Source organism: Toxorhynchites rutilus, chromosome 3 (assembly GCF_029784135.1).
Source record: "Toxorhynchites rutilus septentrionalis strain SRP chromosome 3, ASM2978413v1, whole genome shotgun sequence".
In the NCBI taxonomy this organism is placed as follows: domain Eukaryota; kingdom Metazoa; phylum Arthropoda; class Insecta; order Diptera; family Culicidae; genus Toxorhynchites; species Toxorhynchites rutilus.
In genome coordinates this window covers 268,407,550-268,430,453 of record NC_073746.1, presented here as the reverse complement: position 1 = coordinate 268,430,453, position 22,904 = coordinate 268,407,550, and the positions used below count along the sequence as shown (strand labels likewise).

Genomic DNA, 22,904 nt, shown 5'->3' with positions numbered 1-22,904 from the left:
GCCAGTTTGTATCCAAGGCGCCTAGAAGTATATACTAAGGTGGGCCAACTTGCTAAAACCACTCTTCAGCCATCTTGGAAGTCTACTGTGTTTTGTTTGTAAACAAAACACAATACGCTATTGCCGAAGCTCGCTCGTGATCAGTCTGTCTCTTTCACGCTACAAGCAAATAATTCCCCTTCTACTTTCTTCCGTGCTGTTTTCATATACCGCTCCCCTAACCAACTTAGTGACGAAACGGCCTCACCTAGTACCATAGACCCGTCTTGTTTGTATCATCTGCGGAGTGCAACACACTTAGTGATCCCCGATTTTTGAAATTAATCGTTCATCCACTAATCGAATACTTTTAAGCAGTTTCTTATTCGATACGATTAGTCGATCCAAATAATCGATTAATCGATTAATCGTCACACTGAGAGAAATAATTAGTTAGACTAATATTTCTCATTTGTTAGAAAGCCATCTGGAATCAAAAAATGTTCATTACGCCTGAAAATCAATTATTATCTTTTACGCTCCCCTAAACTCGTAAACGAAGCTCATCTCGCATCGAGGGCATTGAGCTTCTTTTAGGAGTTTAGGAGAGCGTCAGAGATAATTATTGATTTTCAGGATAAAACTGCAGCGGCTGTACGGTTTTTTTGCTCTGGGTTTGAATCGATTAATCGATGTAAATTATTCGTTCGCTTCGATTATTGGTTGTGCAGTATTCGTTCGATTAATAATCGATTTCTGTAGGAAGTATTCGATTAATCGATTAATCGAACGATTATCGGGGATCACTAAGCACACTGTTAAACACATGCTCGTCGAATGTAGAGCCTACAAAGAACATCGACAAAAATTTCGTCTGGCTCATTCTCTTCACGACATCCTATCCCAAGAAACCGATAACGATACAAAGCTTATAAAATTTTTGAAGACTACTTGGTTATTTATAAGGCTCTAGATGTTACAGCGAGGCGAAAGCCTTAAGTGCTACGCCTTTTAAAATCTAATTAAAAAACGATATTGATATTTTGAGGTGTGAGTACCCTTTTTGGTCTGCGAGATTCCGCAAAACACCAACAAGCTGAACGACTGACGATTGATTCATCATACGATGGCTTATGCGGATCGAAATAAGACCAATTTACTATTTTCATGATATTACTTCTACACAGTTTGGATCAAATACCATTCCACAATGGAATTTGTTAAAAAAAACATCAAAATGTATAGTAATTGTAAAAAGATATGAACTACTGATCAAACATCCCTATATTATGTAAAAAAATCACTCGACTAGACTTCATCCATTTTCCTGGGACCACTGCGGATAGCAACAGCAAAATCGTATAACGACTAGCAACGGTCGTTGAACATAATTGTCCATGCTAATTCCGCCAGCCGGTGCTCGTCATGGTAACAGGTATGTTTGATTGTTTCTTCTAAACAAGTGTTTCATGTGATTCTTTTCCATTGTTAGTTGAACAAGCGCCATTCTCGGTCACAAAATGAGCGACGACAAGAATAAAACATTTGTGGAACTATTCTGTGTAAATATTCGGAGCACTGATCGTGGAACCCGCCAAAATGTGCTCAACCAGTTTATCAAAGTGATGGAATCTCAGTTGGCAGCAGACGTTGTCGACGCGATCTTCAGGAAGACCTATGCGCACATTCTTCGATGCTACGATGACCGGTTCGAGATAATTCGGAGCCTAGCAATTACGGTTATGGGAGAGTTGCTAGATAAATTACCTGCCAAAGATTGCTATCTGGATTATATTGTGCCTATAATCACCCGCCGAATTGGTGGCGCGAAAACGCTCGAGGATAGTGAAGAAGTTCGTCTCCAGCTATTGGAACAGCTAGACGTTTTAATTAATAAATATGAAGACCCTGAAAACATCCGGGGAAATCCATTACATAGGGCTTACGATAACATAATTGATATTCTCGCGAATACATTAACGGATCCTTTTCCAGCGGCACAAAAGCTAAGCTGTGATATGGTACATCGTCTTGCCCTGGCAACACATAGCATGCATTTTCGAGTTGAAGCACTGGTAGCTCCAGCAATAACTGTATTGAAGCATCGTCATTCGGCCAACAGAGCAGCTGGCGTCGAGACACTTGGCATTTTGGCACTCTATATCAGCTCAAGCTCGGAATCGATGACGAGAATATTTATGGAAATTTCTCCACTTCTGATGGATAGCGTTCCTTTTGTGAGAAGATCCTGTGGACGAGTTGGATGTATGTTGCTCTTGCGGCTTAAAGATCGTTATTCATTTTTCCCTCGAATACTTCCACTGGTGTTGTGCTGGTTAGCTTAATATAAGCAAGAGTTTTCCGAAACTAATGATGATTTGCATATTGCAGTTTAGATGACGACAATGAAGAAGTTTGCGGAGATATCGAGGCACGCTGGGAGGAAGTAGGCGAGCAATACTACCTGGAAAACGAAACTGAGCTCTCAAAGATAAAGTTGATCGATAAGATTCCTTCCAATTATCCTGAGGAATATGAACGACCCACAATTGCTTGCCGCGCAATTGTTCAGCGTAGTCTGGTAATGGTGGGCACGGTTTTGAAAGAAATGGAAGAGTGGAAAGAAGGCATTCGGTTACATTCACTCAAATTGTTCAAAATGATACTTATCCACGCAGAAAAATCCCTTTCTCCGATGTTCGTGGAAGTATATGCTGTACTGTGCAGAATCTGTAAGGATAGGGATAAAGCTATAGTGGCGGAAGCAATTGAAGTTGTCAAGATGTGTAGTGTTTTACTTGAATACAGCACGTGGAGTAAACACGTACAGACTGAATTCATGAAGTCTCACAGTGAATGGCACTTGAAAAGTCTAATAGCAATGTACAGCTCAGCGGATTCCGAGAGATTGAAGGATCTGTCTGAAATTTTAAAGCTACTGGCGAGTCATGAAGTCAGCCACAAGCTGATCGAATCCTGCCGGTATGAGTTGGTAATGTTCTGCCAAGTTCTCATTGAAGATTACCATTGCGTGTATACTAGCAGCAACAACGATGTCGATGCTTCTGCAGCTTTGCGTGATGAAGCGCTGCTCTACACGATACTAGTTAAAATTGTAGCTTTTACCTGTGAAGATTCCACAGAGTCCAGGAACCATGTAATGAACGTTCTCACTCAGTTAAACCCATCAGTCGAAATCCTTCACGAGCGCCATATGAAAGGTATTATAGCTGCTGTGGACAATCTCGAGATGCTGGATGCTGCGGAAACTATCATATTGCTCGCAGGAATCGTGTCCGGGTTTGGTTTCTGGAAATCTTATCATGCACCGCTGAAGTCAGCACTCGGTGCAGCGCTCGTGCACACGATGCCACAGGGGCGAATCAAACTCTTCAGTGCGATTTCCAGCGTGAGTGGCAAACATTGTTGGTTATTTTTATATTTATATTTTACAATCGATCTAGTTGATATACTGAGGAGAAACTGTCCGATAACGATAAATATTGAAATTTCATGATGTTTTTATCTACTTTCCACTGTATTTTCATACTGCACGTAACTGGCGGGATGAAACTACAATCTACAGGGGATGCTACAATGGCGCGCAACAATGCAGATTCCTCCCGAGGAGCAATATCTACTCATGCGGGATTTTGTCGATGGTTTGTATTTTTGTTTTTATATTGTATTTTTACTATTGATTCGCATATATAATTACCGGGGATTTGTGTTTTTAAACAAAATGCAATATTTATCATCTAAATTTATATTAATTCCTTCAAAAAAGGTCCCTTCTGAGGCAAATACACTTTTTCCAACGAGCAATCCAGTCATCGAGAAACACTTTTTATAGCTGTATTTTATATGTTTTTAAAAGCAGAATTTGCCCGTTCCAAAATATGACGAATGGTCTCGAGATATTTAACACTAAACCTACCAGAGCGGTTAAATGACCGCAATTGAAACTTCAATCAAAAATAATAAATCGCACCGCACCATTTATTGCTCTGACAAAACAAAATTTTATTTAAATTTTTTGCATCGATTTCCAGAAAGTGCTAAAAACAGTGATTTTTGGGAGTATTTTAGAAAATCATCTGTTATTTTGCAAATATTACAGTAAGTTCTGATGTTTGCAGATAAATTTTTAGCCTAAGGTATCCCCAAAACACCCGTGAACGTTTCATATTGATACCTTCACCCTTTTTTTTAACCGATTGTTCAAAGTTTGGAGTAAATTAGAGGAACACTTTATCGCAAATCGTACCAGAAGTACAAAATGCTATACGACTCTCAGAATGGACTATTAGCAACAGTTCTGGCTGAAGATTTGGACGTAGGACTACGGCTACCGGGAGGATATGGGGAATACAATGAAAATCTAAAAACTAAACATATATAACATAATGCAAAACTTTAAATGCTTATAACTCGATCGTTTTTTGATAGACCGAACAGATGTTTGTATCATTGTATCAATTGGTAGAAAATATTTCTACTCATCTATCACAAAAATAAAATTCTATTTATCCAGAGATAAACAGTTGAATGATTGTGAAATGTCAAGCATTATCTAAACGCGCTACATCCCACGATTTGTGCTCCCTCAATTGTACCGACCAAAAGGAGCAACCAGACTAATGGCGGGTTTACATTAGGGAGATCTATAGCTATAGATTTATTCACGTGAAATAGGTGTAAACGGGTGAGAATAAATATGATACACTTATTCGAGGTATATATAACTTGAATAAATTCAGCATATGTAAACGCTTGTGAATTTCTCACTGGTGAGAAATCACAAAAGTTGGATGAATTTCTACTTCAGGTGAATAAATTCACCGAAGTTATGAATATCGTGAACTTCTATAATGAATATATTCATATTTTCGGTGAATTTATTCACCTGAAGTAGAACTGCATCCAACTTTAGTGATTTCTCACCAGTGAGAAATTCACAAGCGTTTACATATGCTGAATTTATTCAAGTTATATATACCTCGAATAAGTGTATCATATTTATTCTCACCCGTTTACACCTATATTCACGTGAATAAATCCATCTATAGCTATAGATCTCCCTAATGTAAACCCCCCATAACAGCGGAATGCGTTTTCCCCAAATTCAAAACAAAGGAGCTTGGGAAAATAGACATGGTGAATACATGGTAGCTGCGGGTACTTTTGTGCTCACTTGTATTTGTGCAAACTAGTTTCCCCAACACGGACTACAAAACCGAGGAGCCTGAGAAAATGGTCATTACAGATGCGAGAGGCGAATGAATCTTCAAGTTTAAGAGCCCCCGCAGACTACAGACTTTTTTTCAGCCGACAGTTTGGTAGGATCGGCCTATTAGTGCAAAAACCGACCCAACTGAATCGGTGTAATGTGCGCACATGCATACCTCTCCGTACTGATCAAGAAGTCGACCGAAATATCGGTCGACAAGTCAGTCTGCAGTCTGCGGGGGCTCTAAAGGTTCTATACAGTGTTCTATACAAAATGTTTCGCATTGCGAAAATCATATAATTTTCCATCAGTTATTGCTCAGTCGCTGAAAGTTTCAAACTAAGAAAGTTCATTCGCCTCTAGTTTGTCTTCCAAATTGCTATGGTCAACCACACCTTCTCTCGATAAGTTAACGGACAAAAAGCATAATATAACAGTTGGCACAACTATTATCGTCACATAATGTTTAAAGATTATTTATTTACTTATTTATTATTTGGGTGCATATTTATTTTTCAGTTAATTTATTTACAATCTTTCTGTGTATATTTATTTATTTGTTTATTGGTTCGGATAATTAGTAATTATTAATAAGGTCAGATTCAAATATTAAAAAATCATAAACTCACACTGAAACATTGACAGTGTATCTTTACTAAGTCACACCTGAAGGTTAACTAAAAGATACTCCATTATACGCTTAGAAGCTTAGGTTTCCCATCCCACCCCTCTGGAGCAGGACGAAAGCTCAATTGCCAAATTTATTCGGCCAATGAGTGTCTATTCGCGCAGCGCTTACTTTCGTGGCTTTGAGTTAGGGGAAGCGAATGAGAAGGCTGTATTTAAGGATAGGGGACGCTTTGGACACAATGGGATGCTTTGGGGAAGTTGTCTTCGGCTGAGGTTGAGCTCTGTATCGCGAGATACCATGCGGCTTATCTGAGGACTACAATGTTCTTCGGCCATTTTGCCAAGAACTGTCCGACGTCGCGGAACCATTGTGTGTTTGTTCGCGTGTTTGGGTCGTAAGTTCTTTTTGTATAACGTGTGGCCTTTGTGATAATAAATTCGGATTGTTTTAGTGTGATTATTGTTCCTAGTTAGACGATCAAACGCTAATTTTCTCAAACGTGCTACAAGTTACGACAGGTAGTAATACCACAGTATTAAGGGACTATTTAATATTAAATGAAATTAAATTATCAGGGTAATTAATCGTTGACAAAGTCCGGCGAATAAACCACACTAAGAATAAGGCAACGCCGTCATCATCGCGCCTTCTACGGATCCACTGGACGATAACAACCGGCGGAAGTGCACATTAAGAAAGCAGAAGGAATGCGTGGGGAAACTTGTGTCCTCTCCGCACTCCCCAGGTACCCTGTGTAGTTTAATTGTCCATATGCACATGTGATGTCCCGTTAGTTTAAGCAAAGGCTAAATATAACAATAAATTGTGTTAATGTAACATCAGTAGTCCACCCAGAAAGTTCGTCGTCATTGTTAGGTTAGGAGTAAAAGTCATGAATACATGTTTTTTTTTTTTTTTTTTTTCTGTATTATAGTGACTTTCAACGCTTCTGGCTGGTTCGTCACTTTTACCTTCCATTTTGGAAGATTGTCGGGAGTGAGAATTGAACTCGTGATCTTGAGCGTGAGAAGTATGGATGTTACCTCCACGCCAGATCGGCTCCACAAAATACATATGTGAGCCGGTAATCGTTCATTTATTATTCATGAAAGTTTCACGTTACCCGTGTGTCGAGTAAATGTCCCTAGTATTTTTAGATGAGCTTTTTGTTTTCCAGTCTTTTGAAACCCGGTCCGCTACAATATTGAGGAGATATTTTGGTGGTGAAACGCATTCAGTATGTTTCGAACTGTGAGGGAGCGCAGAAGGACCGATTTTTACGTCGGGATCGTTAAAATTCCCCCTTAGGCCAAAAGAGAATCCATCTGGAGGAGAAGAGAAGGCGACCAAGTAAGGAACTAGCATTGAAAATTGATTCCGTTCGAGGCATCGAAGCAGCCGTCACTCACACACATACACATACGTGCTTTATCATCATGGCTCAGGAAGTACATCTCTTAAAGTCCCAGAATCGAAGATAGCTGTTCAAGCATATAGGTGCGCGTAAATTTATTTGGGAATAAAAATAGAATTTTGTTGCATGACGATCACGGCTAACTGAAAAGCGTTACAAAGAACTTCTCGGATAATGTTGAAGAAATGAAAAAAAAAAATAGAGAACGAAGCATATTTCATTGATCAATCATGTACTCATTGAACATCATCATATGCGTAATTCTTTTTGTTTGGTGGTTATCGAGTTAGCATTAACCACTGGCGTGCATCGAGCATCGAGAACAATCCGGAAAGATGTTATCGTTGCTGAAAAATAATCTGCCAGTTCCCTTTGGAATTGAAAATTACATTCAAGTCAAAGAGTTTATTTTAATGTTCTATTCATATAATGCGGCAACCAAATACATTTCGTTTTGTGAATTTTAAATCAAGTGCAATTAACAGGAAAGCTTCTGAAGATTGTTCTTCCTCATCAGTAGAATATTTTCGTATCCAATATTGGATGCATAAATCCTTGTGACTCCAACGTAACGCTCTCGTTTTCGAATTCCCCCAAATATTCATTTATTCAATCATTCAGAATGGATTCAGATTCAACTTCAAACAAATGTTCACTAAACCAACGTCAACCTTGCGGTTATACCACAGATATAACCCACTTGCTGTTTTTTCTGAATATGATCTGAACAAAAATAAGTTCGAAATCGGCTCATAAACGATCTTTTGAGATAAAAAGATTTGATTAAACATAGTGGCTATGATAAGCATCACAAACACACGAATGACTGGCAGATGTATGTGTAGTAAATGTAGTTTCTTACATTCGAGCAAAGTTACATTAAGGTACATGATGACATTTACGCCTCAGTATCGCTTGGTGCGGCAGCTCGAAACTTTCAATAAATGATACATCGGTTTCAGGCAAGCTCCGGCCTAGAGGATATGAGATGTGCTGCAAAATTAGCTGTCATTGTCAAAGCTATCAAACTACTCGGTGAGCTCAAGGCAGATCTATGGAAAAATGTGTGCCCGTTTGGTTACTAAGATGGGTTAGAGGAGCGGTAGAGAACAGTACGGCAGAAAGCAGAAGAGCGTTTATCTGAAATGCTGAAGAGAAAGGATGATCACAAGAGTTTGAATGAATTCATCACTCTCTCAATAATTTCAGTAGTATTCAGCTGCTACTAGTACTTTATTCGAAGATAAACGTTTCGCGTGCAGGAAAGATGAAACGTTTGCGACATGAAGGGCCTGATTACGAACATCACTTCACGGTGAAAACGAAATGATTTGTTTTCACCGTGAAGTGACGTACGTGATCAGGCCCGAACTGTTGTACAGTTCACAAACCGTGCACAAGCGTATTGTGTTTTGTTTACCAAAACCAGTAGGGGAGAGGGGGGCACATTCGGACACTTTTTTTTCTTTAATTTTTAATATTTTTTTTAAACTTGAAAAAAAATCCTGAATTCATCCTGGTTGTCATTTTGACATCAATGTATCATATGAGCGTGTTAGAGGTGTGCATTGATGCGATTAAGAATGGTTTATTCGAATGTTTGAAAATTGCCTTTTTGTCCGAATGTGCCCCATGTGGCAGTTTTGGACAGTCCGGAGGCACTTTCGGACAACGAAAAAAAAAAATTAAAATTTTATGTTTATCAACAATTACTTCCGTTTCCTTTTATTTCCAGCATATTCTGTATTTTTCTGTTTATCAGTATTTGTCTGAACGGAAACTGTGTGCTGTGAGAGTCAGTAAATTCGTGATTTTACTTTTACCCGTTTTCGAGTGGTGGTTTTCCGCGGTGAAGTTTTTGGAAAAGGTTCAACATTTTCCGTTCAACACAAAGTTGCCAAAGTAAAATCTATCTGTGCTGTAGATGCAATGTTTTGCATCATTGTTGTATTACCCGATGAGTCAGTTGCTACCTCCGCTCCAGTAGGTGAAGTCATTTGTCCGAAAAAACCTTCCTTGAGAATGGATAGCAACCTGTCAATTTGAATCCAGCTAGGATATTACTCAGATTGAAAGAATCATTATAAGCCAATGCAACTATACCTGCAAGGTCCTGTATAGAAATAGTTTTTCCAGGATGGTTGAGTAGCCAATCGTTCTGGGAAACTGAGAGCTTTTGCTTGAAAGGGCCCATAACTGAAACATCAAGCGGTTGTAAGCGATTTGTGACATAAGGTGGAAAAGATACATGAATTGTGCCCAACTGGGTGTACCTGTGAGCTAGAATCATGAAAACGTTCTATTCGAAACTAGTTCGATAGCTCTTTTCATCTCATCTTCGTTGATGCTGGTTCTATCGGTTTTCTTTTTGTAGTTTCGAACCATCATTAGGTCTGAGAATCAGACTAAATAGATGTTTGTTAGTAAACAACAATCAGACACAAATTTTATGAGTTATTAAACAGTGTTCGAATGTGCCCCGTGAACGTTGTCCGAATGTGCCCCACCACCATCCGAAGACAAATCATAATTTTATCTAATAAATAGACCTTTATTTCCCCGTTGTATGCACGTTTTTTCATTTCATATTAGTTAATAACTGAGGTGGTGTACTTAAATTTCTAAATCGTTCACAAATAAATTAGGGAAATATTTACAACTTCAAGCTTAAAAGTTTCGAAACATGTATGAAAAAGGGCACTGTGTTGTTTTCGTAAGTGATCAATGACCAGGAGATGTCAAATGATATGACAGCTGTTGGTGGGAGGGCTGTTAACTTACTTATATTTTTAATTTGGTTAAAAATTGTACCACTTAATTTTTACAAGCCTTGTCCGAAACTGCCCCCGTCCGAAACTACCCCCCTTTCCCCTATACTTTAAAAATGGTTACAGAAAGAATGTGCAGATTGAGTATGCGAAGCCACTTCTTTAACTTCAGCATCATCAACGTCCGTAGCCCCCATCTAGATAGTGATCCAACAGAGAAGAACGCCGGAATGCAGTTTTGAAATTTTAACATTTAAATGAAAATTTTTAGTTTAACTTTTGTTTTATTTTTATCATTTCCTTTTATGTTCTCTTATTGGTTTCCATACAACGCGGAAACAACCATACATTACCTACCCATATTTTCTTGTGTATCGATATTTTTTTTCGTTATTCTCGCTTTTCTATTTCAGACATCCTTACCCCATACATGCATTGGGAGGCCGGTCAAACTGCAGAATCAGTTCGTTCGATGGCAACGACGTGTTTGTACTCCATGACACAGGGAGCAGAACAACCGATAGTAAGTATTAGATAAACGGTTTCTCGATTACAAATAAAGCCAGTTTTCACTCAACGTAATGTCAACGGAACAGGAGAGATTGGCAACGTTATATTAACGTCGTTAGCAATTCCCTCTTATGCTGGGCTCAGAATGCCGCGTTTTGCGTCACGTTGCGTTGACACTTTGTTTTGAAGATGTGTTATATGGAAACACATGTTATATGAAAGAGCACAAAAACGCACGGCGTCATTGTCGATGATGCTGAACTTTGTTTTAAGAAATAGCGAGCGACGGCTACAATACGATCAAAGACACGAGAAAGTTATTTTGCAGCACGACAATGCATTTCGCGAAACCGATCAAAACATACTTGGAACACTGAAATGGGAGGTTCTATCCCACCCGCCGTGTTCTCCAGACCATGATCATAGTTGATGATAATTTCTCTTTGAAGAAAATCGTTAAAAACATAAAAAATTGGATAATTTGAACGCTTTATGGTATTATTAGCAACAAGAGATTTGGAGCATTTTATCAAATCCGTTTTGATTACAAGTGATTTTCATGAAGAAAGCTCGACTTGCATTTACTAGTTGTCATACTTGAGAGCAGTGCGGTGAAAATTCAGTCTCAATCGAAGGAAATCGACGAAAATGACAAAGAATACCATTTGTTACCAAAGAAAGCATTGCTCGATCGTTTGAATTTGGCTAACCTTGTCAACTGAGATCCGAAAGGGTTCATTGTCAAATGAATGTTATTCCTTCTCATTTGAATGTGATGAATGTATTTGGCAGAACGAAAACAAATAATTCATTCTCACAATCTCGGCTTTCCGCATTGAAGCATGATTTCGGTTTATTCGTTGTCATGTAAGCAGGGCATACACAGAGCAGGCGATGGGAGAGCATTTTCTAATGCGCCTTACTTATGTGTTAGCATCACATTCTCATAATAATGCGAGAAGCGTAAGAATAAAAGAAATTAAAAAAATCACTCTCGCCAGTTGTTCCTCTGTTTTTCTCTAAAAACAAACCAAAGTATCGTCGGGTGTCAATTGAGTGTCGGCCACTAGTTTATGATAGGGACAAACCTAAACCTGAAAGTGTGGTTATTTTATCGAATGGAAGAGATACAGTGAGAAGAGATCCGTATGAGTGAAACATGCTCGTACATCAAAGTAGCCAATGAGCCTGCAATATTGGTGTGAAGAGAAGTTTTGTCAACTGATGGCTGATGGTATTTGTCGCTCGAATGCAAATGAATGAATTGATTATTTTCAGCACTGGTTGAAAGTGTATAAGTGAATCGTGTCGTTACACACTTCGAGTCCAGATTACCTTCTCACAAACGTACCCTGACTGATTAGTATAATTTGTGAATTATTTGTTCGGGAATGATTTGAGAGCGTAGAGATGTAATTTTGCTAATAGGTACAGGGAAATTACAAGTTACTAATAAGTTATTTAAATTGACAGCCCGTGGTGTAGTCCTACGTCTCCTCGGTTATGTCCCCGACATTACCCACTCGTCTTTTATTTAATACGTCATACATCAAGTGATTTCATCACTCTGCTGAGCGTTCTAGCGTCCTATGTTATGCAAGTGCACCACGAGTGAGATTCGATGCTGTACGGGAAAGGATTAACAACAAACCAACTCCCACACGCTGTAACAGCCGCTTGAATGATTCATCTTGCCTTTAAAGTCTAACTTTGAAATTCCAAGTAACAGTGAAACTTTTTGAGATACCAGACTTACAAATTCCCCTTGGAGTGAAGTTACATCAATGAGTGAGACCTCATTGAGTTTGATGACTTATTCCGCTTGATTACCGTTGATTTCGATCAAACCAAAGGTTTGTCCTGTCACTGGTTCAACTTGATATGTGAATATATCCGGACAGGGAGATTGAAAGTATTGAGCACTGCTTAGCCATGTTTATGGAATTGAAAACACCCAAAATCGGACATTATTCATCCTACTATCATAGAGAGTAGAAGTTAATTTGCTTACGGGTGTTAAATAAAAAATGAGAATTTTTTCAATACCTTTCAGTTACTCAAATAAAGAGCGTAAAATTTTATTTCTCCAAGAAAATTGCTCTTTGGGCTCCCTAGAAACAGTAGGCGTGTTTGGTTTTGCTTGTTTGAATTTAGTCAAAGCAAAGATGGCGTCGAAACAGCACGTGTTCCGCGATCGCATTGTACGGTTCTACGAAACGCATTTCCAGCAAGGAAAAAAGTTCACGGTGGCACATTTTAAGGAAGAAAATGTACCTGTCAGTACGGTATATCGTATCCTGGGTTCCCTGAACGTAGAGCGGAAGGTCGGAAGTGGTCGTCCGGTGACGATAATGACGAAGCTGAGGAAGACATCGTTAGAGAAGCTGTTTACAACAAGGACGCAACCAGCCTGCGTGACGCCGGTCGGAAATATGGCTGCTCCCACGTATTGATCCATCGGACCCTCAAGATGGAAGGAATCGTCTGCAGGAAGAAGACGAGGTCGCCGGAGTACACGGAGGAGCAGATTGAGACGGTTAAATCACAGTGTCGGTGGATGACCAAAAAATAGCGCGGACGTCTTCCGTTCTGGACGACGAAAGCTATTTTCCGCTGTCCAAAACGCATATTCCTGGAAATGATAATTACTACTTCAGCGACAAGTCATCCACGCCGCCTGAAGTAAAATACAAGTTCAAGCACAAGTTTGAAAAAAAGGTTATGTTGTACATCGCCATTTCCGACCGGGGCATTTCAAAGCCGTGGTTTAAGCCGAGTGGTCTGGCAATCAACCAACAAATCTATCGAGAAGAGTGCCTCGATAAAATCCTGCTGCCGTTCCTGAACGAGCATCACGCGGATGGGAAGTACGTCTTCTGGCCGGACAAGGCGTCTTCCCATTACATCAAGAAGACGCTGGCGTATCTTGAGGAGAAAAAGATACCGTTCGTGCCGAAAGATCGTAACCCAACAAACTTGCCCCAGTGCCGCCCAATAGAGGATTTCTTTGGCTCACTCAGTGCCCTAGTGTATAAAAACAATTGGAGGGCCAAGGACACGAAGCAACTGACTACAAGAATCCGGAATTGTATCCGGTAAATGGACGTAAGTGCCGTACAACGTTCTTGTGAGAGCATCGCGACAAAGTAGCGTCGAACAGCAGACCACGGCCCTTACTCAAACATACACTGACATTTTTTTGAAGAAAATACATTATGTTATTAATAAAAAATACTGAAATCGATGAAAAAACTTTTTTTTTTTATATGTGATTGAAAAAATTCTCATTTTTTATTTAACACCCGTTATGCTTCCCATTTATCCGTGTCCGTTTTGGCATAAGTATTGTAAGTGGGAGTTATTTGTACCCCCAAAGCCAGATATTTTCAAACTATTTTGGGCAAGAGACCCCTTTCTCAGAATGAAGTGAAACCATCGATCAAATTAAAAAAAAACATTTTTATCTTATTCATACAAAATACTCACCAATTCATTAACTTTACGGTTTGTTAAGTGAGTAAACTTGACATCATTTTTTCATCAATAAGTAGACACACAATTTAGTAAATATCAAGTGTAGCTAATTAACCCAAATTACAACAATGATACTTTCTACAAAAATATTAGTCATTTATGTTACAAGTTGATTCACTTAACACAACTTATACAGTATCTTGAAAACTTGAGATAAGAACTTGTGTTAAATAATAGGGAACGATTTCTAGATCTCGTCGACCACGAAGAACAGTACACTGAGCTACGTATTCTCCAGATTTAGCCCCCGGCGACTATTTCCTGTTCGCAGACCTGCAGAGATGCTCACACTTGCTCGCTGCCAAGAAATTTAATACCGATGATGAACTGATTACCAAAACTGAGGCCTATTTCGAGGAAAAACCGAAAGAGTACTATAAAAATTGTATCGAAAAGTTGCAAGATCGCTATAATCGCTGTATCGCCCTCGAAGGCAATTATGTTGAATAATAAAATTGAATTCTGCAAAAAAAATAGTCTTACTGTGTTACCTTATGAACTTTTCAGCCGAACTATTCTATATATTTTAACGGATTTCCGTCTTTCTGATTTTTATGGACTCGGAAATTACTGAACCGGTCGGCGTGATATGACGTAATGAGTAAGTAGGGGTTTGAGACCCCTCCAACCCCATTTATGCGAGGCTCTCGTACAAATGTAACACAAATTTCTGCATAACCCGAGAACTAATCATGCAAATTGAACCAAATTTGCCATGTGGACGTTTTAGGGGCAAGAAATGTTTATATGGTGGCTCGACACACCTACCATCCGCCCTCGCCCCATTAAAGTGATCTACGAAGAACAGTTCGATGTAGATTTTCATCTGCAGAAAATGAGGTTCTCATTGCTAACAATTAATTTTTTTTGTTTATTTTTCGTTACGTGGGTGTTTTACCATCACTTCCCTTCCATTTCATCGAATCAGCAATAAGTTTTCTCATTTTTACTCCAGAAATATTGACGTTAAAAGAATACTAATCAAGTGGGGTAAGACGGACATTCCACCGAAAGGAAAGACAAACATTTTGTTTCGAAAACAATTTGAGTACATAAACTTGAATTTTCAGTTAGTGTCCATCTTTCCCGACTCTCTCATTTTTTCAAAGATGTCGAACACATTAATTTTGTAAAATTTTTGCCTCAAAAACAGTTTTTATTATGAAAAGAAACCTAGACCATCGATTCGTGGTGAGATAGCTATATTTTTTTTTTGTGAAATTCACGAAAAAATAACTTTCCCTACTTTTTGAGATAAAGGAGGGGAGGTCCAAATCACCTCAACTTACCTTATATATAGTCGACGGTGTTTAATATTTCCACTTTTGATATTATGCATTGTATGTAGCGCCTTTTTTCCTTTGTTCTGCAACTTACGACGAACAGTAGCGAGAAGGAAAACGCCCTGAAGCAAGGACCAATCGACATTCCTTGGTGATGCCTTTCCACTAAAAGGATAATGTAGTCTCCTTATAATATTTCGTGCCCTTTGTCGGATAGTGGCATATTCTTGCAAAACCGAAAGTCTTTTCGTATACTTCATAACGCGATTTGCCTGCTGATGGAGGCTTTTGTCGCCGCTGTTGGTACTGTGAGTTGAGTTGAATGATAATGATTGCTTACTGTTGTGGAATTGCGGTTAGTACTGGGGAGCCATTTTTGGGATTTCGTTCTGAGCAAATATTTGACCATATCTCCGAGAACAGTTCGCGGATATGTGCAGAATTCACTCTATTGAATTTCCAGAGAGTTGTTTGATCTTTCTACATAGCTTTGCCGCAGTCGGATATCGTGAAGTGCTTTTACTTAGTCCTTTTTGAAACGGGTGTGACGTTTAGGGTGCCCTGGGACATATAGGACCTTGTCATTACTGTTACAACAGAACAACATTGACACAGTGTTTAAAAGAGCCTCATTGTTTGTTTCTTCTTATCTCTCCACAGTGTACGAAGTTAGTGGAATCATTCATAAAAATCATTGAAGGATTATCGGAGGATAGCAGCGTTACAACACGCTCATACGCATTGGGAATTTTGTTATCTATGGGTCCGACGCATTGTTCAGTCTTAAAGAAAGCTGCACAAATAAGTATTGCTCGGTTGGACGATCCCAGTGTTGACATACGTGAACTGGCGGCCAAGTGTTTGGGATGCTTGCAACTGTCCCCAATGAACGAGGATGACAATTTTCGTTGGGAGACAATTTTACGGCAAATGCTACCCACCATGTTCCTACACCTGGAAAATCCGGAGGAGAAACTGCGCGTCACTATTCTAGGTAAATTGATCTTGAAACAGAGATTGTCATGGGATCCTCGTAACGAAAGCCAACGATTTATGTTATATATCCAATGGAATTCATTGGCTACAAGAAAATATAACAAAGTCAAATTTCAAAAATTTCAAAAAGGGGCTAACATACACAATCTCAGAACATCTTTGCCTTTGTCGATTCTTTTCATCTTTACTTTACATCATATTTTCTCTGTCCTATAGCATCCATCGAACGATTGGCCGTCCATCATCGAGCACTAATCGGAGACATTTCTAATGAAGTTGCAGTAGGAACTCCGTACAAAGCAAAACTGGATCACATCCTTGCACGTCGCGAATGAAAAAATGTGCGAGCAACGGCACAGTCAACAGAAAATCCGTCAGTCTCATTGCAATCATGAATCCATGGCTCTAGGGCTGATGAATACGATGTGCCGACAAAAAACCATCTGGGATAATTGATTTAAATTGTGTTTCATCCAGTGAATCCCAAGTGCTTCTAGTGTGTGCAAAATGTGTAGAGATTCTTTTATTGTTTAATGTTGAGCGTTCCTATCAATTCCTTTTTTTTGTATCTCTGTGAATTGATGAGCCGAGTGTACTCTCTGACTGACTGTGAAGAAATTGAGTGCGAAGCGATAAAAAAACCAATGGAATCAATTGGGACGTATCGCGGATGCAGACCAGAGCAATTGTCGAGATTCCATCACGCATCCGGGAGGCTAGGGACGACAGAATAGAATTGCATTTGAAGCTCGGGTGGTTTTTTCCCTCGTAATTGCAATTATGAATTTTTCTTCTTTCATCTGCCGCGCGTGTTCGGATCCGACCAAATGGAAGCAACTTATCCCGCCCCCGCAGATGAATCAGAATTTCTCTTTATGTCCTTTTTTGTCAGTGTAATGCATCAATAAATATAATTTATTATTGGCTCATCTTCAATTCATCCAGTTGAGTGAACTGTTTTTTACGCTTTTACCGCTATTGGGTTTTCGCTTCTCGTGATCAATCCAATTTTATACAGATTCTACGGGTTTGATTGCATGCATTTGCCTGTATTGGTTGGTGATGTTCCGTGAAAATATCGCTGCACTCACAAAGTACTCCTCCTCCTGCCTTCCGCTAGCAAGGTGGGAAAACCAAAAAGCTTTTAACGTTGTTCTCTTCTCATTTGCCCGCCATCAAAATAGGGAGGTTTGGTTGGGAAACGTGCATTGCGTTGGGGCGGATGTGACTTTTGCATTCCTGTTACTAACTTTTTGCACAGTTTTTCTGCTCATGCAGTTCCTGTATAATTGAATTTAAAACATCTATTCCAGTAGTGATCATAATGGAAGCACGGGCATTTTCGTTAGGCGTGTTGTGAGAGTGACGGATAAAGAACTCATTGAAATAGTGTAAAATATACGAAGAAAATTCGGAACATAACACATTTTCATACAACATATGATTCTAATGTATATGTACTTTGTTATTCAAGAATTAATTGGTCCCTTCGAAGGGTACTATTTATATTTTGAGCCTTTGTAACACTCAGTGACGATTCGTGACGGATACGACTTCCGACAAAGGTTATTAACCCTCCTGTACTCGCGCGCAAAATCGTAACTCGTATATTCGCGCACGGTATCTAAGACTGTACGTGTCTCTGTAATATTGATATTGTGTACTTTTTAGGCGTTAATGGTAATTATTTAATTATATCTTTAAATTGAATGAAATAATTCCAGAAAATATATTTTCCTCAACTTCGTCCAATTTGAATAGTCATTTAATTTAGTTTCCGCAAAACAGAGTTATTGATTTTTTGGTCTGTGAGACCGAAGCGCGATTATGGGAGGGCCAAATCATGTTAAAATCTTTCGGAGCAGTTTGACTAACATTTTGTGACATATGTGACATCTACTATCTGAGTTCGCTCGCCTGTTTTTAACCCCTTCAAATATAACGTCGAACCACACTCGTGGCGATTAGACTGCCAGAACGTACAGCATCGAACCTGACTCGTCGTCTATCGATGTGAAATGGATACATGCTTCAGGCGTGTGATGATGCGGGACTGCTAGGATCGTAAGTAAAACACACACTCAGCAGAGTATCGAAACGACTAACTGTGCTCGTGCTTGGGTCCTGTTGTTGGAAATTAAATCGTACGGCAAGGGGTTAAGGAGGGACTGGAAAATCGATTTTTTTTTATTTTCACAATTCCAAAAACATGAAGTAACTTATTTGAAAATATTTTGCTTCATTAAAAATGTATTCCCTGTGTTCCCGAGACAAATGTTCCGCCATTTTTTAAAGGGCACTTACGCGCACAACTACCAGCGTCTTACAAACATACTCTAAACACGCCGGAGGAGATTCGAACGCTTGACCAAATCTCAAATAACATTATAAATCGCCAAAACCTATTTTTTGCCCTCCAGACCTTGAGACCTCCCTTTAATACGTTGACTGTCACGCGTGTTTACTACGAAAGGTTGGTTGACTCATGTTGTTTATGCATTACAGGGAAACATCGATATAACGTACCCTCGTTATAACGTACCCTCGATATAACGTCACTCGATATAACGTACACCTTTTCAAAGTGTAAAGGAAATTTTTTTTCAATATTTTTTTTCTGATAGAACAATGAATTATCTGTATTGTGATGCTAAAACAAGTTTTGTACCTTCAATCAATCTCGAAATACAGCTGGTTTTGTGATTCCAGATTCTAAATGAATCAAGCTTTAATCAACAGTACGAAGGGAAACATCATGAGAAAAGCTGGCTTCGTCTTCTGATTGAAGTTATTCATTAACTTGACTAAAACAGCAACACAATAATGTATTATAGACTACGTTTGTGAGTACTTTATTATGCTTCGATATAACGTACAATTTGATACAACGTACAATTTTGAAAGTGAGATGTACTTTATATCGAAGTTTACCTGTACTACGTTCCGCACTCGTCTTCTTTTTACTCTCCATATTTTGTCTGAATACGAGTGAAACGGCTCCATTGAAAGTTTTGCTGTCACGCAGCAGTCAACGTGTTAAACGCATTTTTCTCGGAAATACGCTTTTCAGGCGACCGTTATTCTCTTCTAGTCTTCATCTTCTTATCTTATCTTATTCTTATTATTATTTATTTATTTATATATGTGGCTGCTTCCCTTGCCAAATCGATGAACTCATTTTTTTGAATATTATTAAATTTTAATATCAAAGCACTTGATTAGCTTCTTAATGTACATATTCAAAACAAATTTCTTTAATAATATAAATCAACACCACTAAATGACAAAAAATTTTTAGCTATTGAATAATAAATAATTTATGTCAGAAGCCAATCTGATTAACTCCATACTATAATGTAATTATATAATAATGAAAATCTAGTTAACCCGCTGCACTACTTTTCCTCTCCTACGGATACATCTGTAAGTTTTTCGTTTAATTTCGTTATTCGTGTTGACGGCATTGAGCTTGGTATTACGAATTGGGGGAGTGAGCATGACATTATGGGTTTTGCAGAAGGAATGAACCCACTCTTAAAACAAAAATTATGAATTAAAATTATTTTTTCCAAATCAAATTAGTACTATAAGTAAATGAAACAAAAAAAATGTAAACAAAAATTGTGTCTAAAGATAATTTTATACTATAATGGTTAGTTTTGGTGAGAGTATCTGAAAATCTATAGAAAATAGCTTAAATTATGGTATGGATAACGTATTTCAAGTAATTAAATAACGCAAAAAAAAAATTCGTTCAAATTTTAGCAATTTAAATCTGCCTTCGGACCGACTAATCTGATAGAGAATAATTTGCCTCATAGGACTGCCGTTGACTTAATAATCATTTGTGTTTTTGACGTAGAACTACGTCTTTCAGGAAGGGCGCCAAATCAGAAAACAGGTCACGTTTTTATGAAATAAAGTTAACGTTAATAACTATTTTCACTGTGAATGAATTCTCATGATTTGCATATCAATCGAATCGGAAATTCTCTAAGATTTGTTTGATATGCTATACATTACAATTCGCGTATCTCTAAACGGTTTAAATTCATGAAAACTGGAAGAATTTCCTTTTTCCCTTGCATTTGTTCTGCTGATTTTATTGCTAACCCTACCCGTATTTCGAATGCTTATAACTCGAACGTTTCTTAATAGATCAGAAAGATGTTTGCATCAATTGATAGAAGATATTTCTACGCGTCTATCACAATTGATAAAATGTTATTTTTCATAAGATGAACAATTGAATAGCTGTAAAATGTCTAGCGTAACTAAACGCCCTAACTGCCAAGTTTTGATTGGCCCGATTTACGGTTTCCCCAACACAGACTTCAAAATCGATGTACCTGTGGAAATCGGCATTGCAAATATACATGCAAGACGGGGGAATTTTTTTTCTCACCGCTGTGTTTTCCGAACACGGACTTCAAAATAAATTTGCCTGGGGGAATCCGCTTTGTCAAAACATGCAAGTTGGGGATATTTTTGTTCCCACCGAGCTGTGTTTCCCTAACACGGACTTAAAAATTAATGTGCCTGGGGGAATCCGCTTTGCAAGTACACGCGAATTGGGGTTTTTTTTGGTGTTGAGTACTTTTGTACTCGCTTGTAGTGATCCCCGATTTTCGAAAATATTCGTTCATCAACTAATCGAATACGTTTCAGCAGTTTGTAATTCGATACGATTAATCGAACCAAATAATCGATTAATCGTCACACTGAGAGAAAAATTTGTTAAACTTATATTTCTCATTTGCTATAAAGTCATTTGGAATCAAAAAACTGTTCATTCAGCCTGAAAATCAATTATTATCTTTTACGTTCCCCTAAACTCGTAAACGGGGCTTCAGATTCTGAACTGGTCAGATTGTTTACCAGATCAAAACCCTATCAAGAACATATGAGGAGTGATCATGCGAATAGTAGATGTAGCTTACAAGCAGTATGAGTGATTTGAAGAGTTTAAACTGACAATATCCTATGCGTAGTACAAGATATACACTACAACATGGCGCAGCTTGGTCAAAAGCACCCCGAATGGGTTTTTTTAACTGATTGAGATCTAAAGATGACCTTCGAATTAGAAACTTATAGTAATTCATGTGAAATTGACGTTAATTTTGTAAAGGAGTGATTTTTTCCATCTGGTTCTATAGTTATGAAACACTGGAATTTTAGTTTTTTGAATGTTTCGCGTCAGAACACAACAATTAAGTTAAAATGGCCAGACTTTTAAATGACGATAGTTATTATATTCTACAGTATATACTTCAATTCAACTGACTTCTTACATATCTTTGGAAACTCAAAAAAAAAGAGTGATTTTATAGTTGTGAAACGCTGTGTATATATAAATAATATGTAAATCTGCAGTCTGGTAGCGATAACCATATTATTCTCTATCAGTTTACCAGGCTAGGCCTACCAGTTTGAAATTGTTCGAATTTCAAATAAAAATTATTACTACGAGTAACAATAAAAAAACTAAAAAGTTATTTAAAAAAAATCGATGTATCCTGAAATAATATTCGAAGTGGTAAACAAGTGAATTGCATAATATAACTGCATAGTTCTACGTCGAAAACGCGGTCGTGTCCTAGATACAACCCTTCACAATTTTTTCAATTAGCAATAATCGCACCTCGGATTTCCCTCATTGGGTACGATATCGCTGCTGCGCTGAGCTATCTTTTGTATGTATTGATTAAATTATTGATTAAACTAGTGAATGAATGAAACAATTTACGAATTCAATTGCAAACAAATCCCAATATAGGTCAATTCATGCATTATGGTAGTCGTTATCACAGCAAATAGTTATCAACATTTTGCCTAATCATCAAACGGTATGCGTAGAAGTTGTACCCGCTTTTGTAGACCGTGTTAGTAAAACGAATTCCGGAGTGTAAAAATGCATGGGAGTATAAAAGTACTGCTAAGATCTGCAATGCCGATTTTCCCAACTTATTGGTTTCGGAATCTGTGTTGGGAAAAAACATTCCGGTTTGCAAAAATGCAAGCGAGTACAAAAGTACTCGCAGCTTGCATCTCATTTGCAATGCCAATTTCCCACGCTCCATGATTTAGAAATCAGTGTTAGGGATATATTCCGATTTGCAGAAACGCAAACGGGTAAAACGTACCCACAACTTGCATCTTTCTCGCGATGCCAGTTTCCTCAGGCTCCATGGTTTTGAAATCTGTGTTAGGGAAACATTCCAATTTGCAAAAACGCAAACGAGTACAAAAGTACCGACTGCTTGCATCTATTTTGCCATGCCGATTTTCCCAGGCTCCATGGTTTTGAAGCCTGTGTTAGGGAAACATTCCGATTTGCAAAAACGCCAACTAGTACAAAAGTTCTCATTGATTGCATCTAATTTGCAATGCCAGGCAATGGTTTTGAAGTCTGTGTTAGGTAAACTGACCAGACGTCCCGCGTTACGCGGGACAGTCTCGCATTTCAACAAAATGTCCCGCGTAAGATTCCGTCCCGCGAAATGTCCCGCATTTGGCAAAAGAAACGAAAATGTCCCGCGATAACAATATATTTCAA

General features: G+C 38.4%; 1 protein-coding gene and 1 pseudogene across 1 annotated transcript; one reads left to right on the top strand and one right to left on the bottom strand.

Annotated features, from left to right (window-relative positions):
• Positions 1-882: 882 nt before the first annotated feature.
• LOC129778797 (dynein axonemal assembly factor 5) lies at positions 883-17,285 on the top strand. The gene is made up of 7 exons (XM_055785906.1): positions 883-1,414; positions 1,472-2,314; positions 2,371-3,388; positions 3,566-3,641; positions 10,436-10,545; positions 16,010-16,343; positions 16,562-17,285. The coding sequence occupies exons 2-7, from the start codon at positions 1,500-1,502 to the stop codon at positions 16,678-16,680; spliced, it is 2,472 nt and encodes an 823-aa protein (XP_055641881.1). The 5' UTR covers positions 883-1,414; positions 1,472-1,499; the 3' UTR covers positions 16,681-17,285.
• Positions 17,286-21,830: 4,545 nt separating this feature from the next.
• LOC129780928 (U4 spliceosomal RNA) lies at positions 21,831-22,034 on the bottom strand (annotated as a pseudogene).
• Between the last annotated feature and the right edge of the window lie 870 nt (positions 22,035-22,904).

Bases quoted from the DNA above. Each gene is read 5' to 3' on its own strand.
- LOC129778797 (XM_055785906.1), top strand. From the start codon at position 1,500: ATGAGCGACGACAAGAATAAAACATTTGTGGAACTATTCTGTGTAAAT. The intron at 2,315-2,370 runs GTTAGCTTAATA...TGCATATTGCAG, and splicing joins CTTCCACTGGTGTTGTGCTG to TTTAGATGACGACAATGAAG. The intron at 3,642-10,435 runs GTTTGTATTTTT...TTTCTATTTCAG, and splicing joins CATGCGGGATTTTGTCGATG to ACATCCTTACCCCATACATG.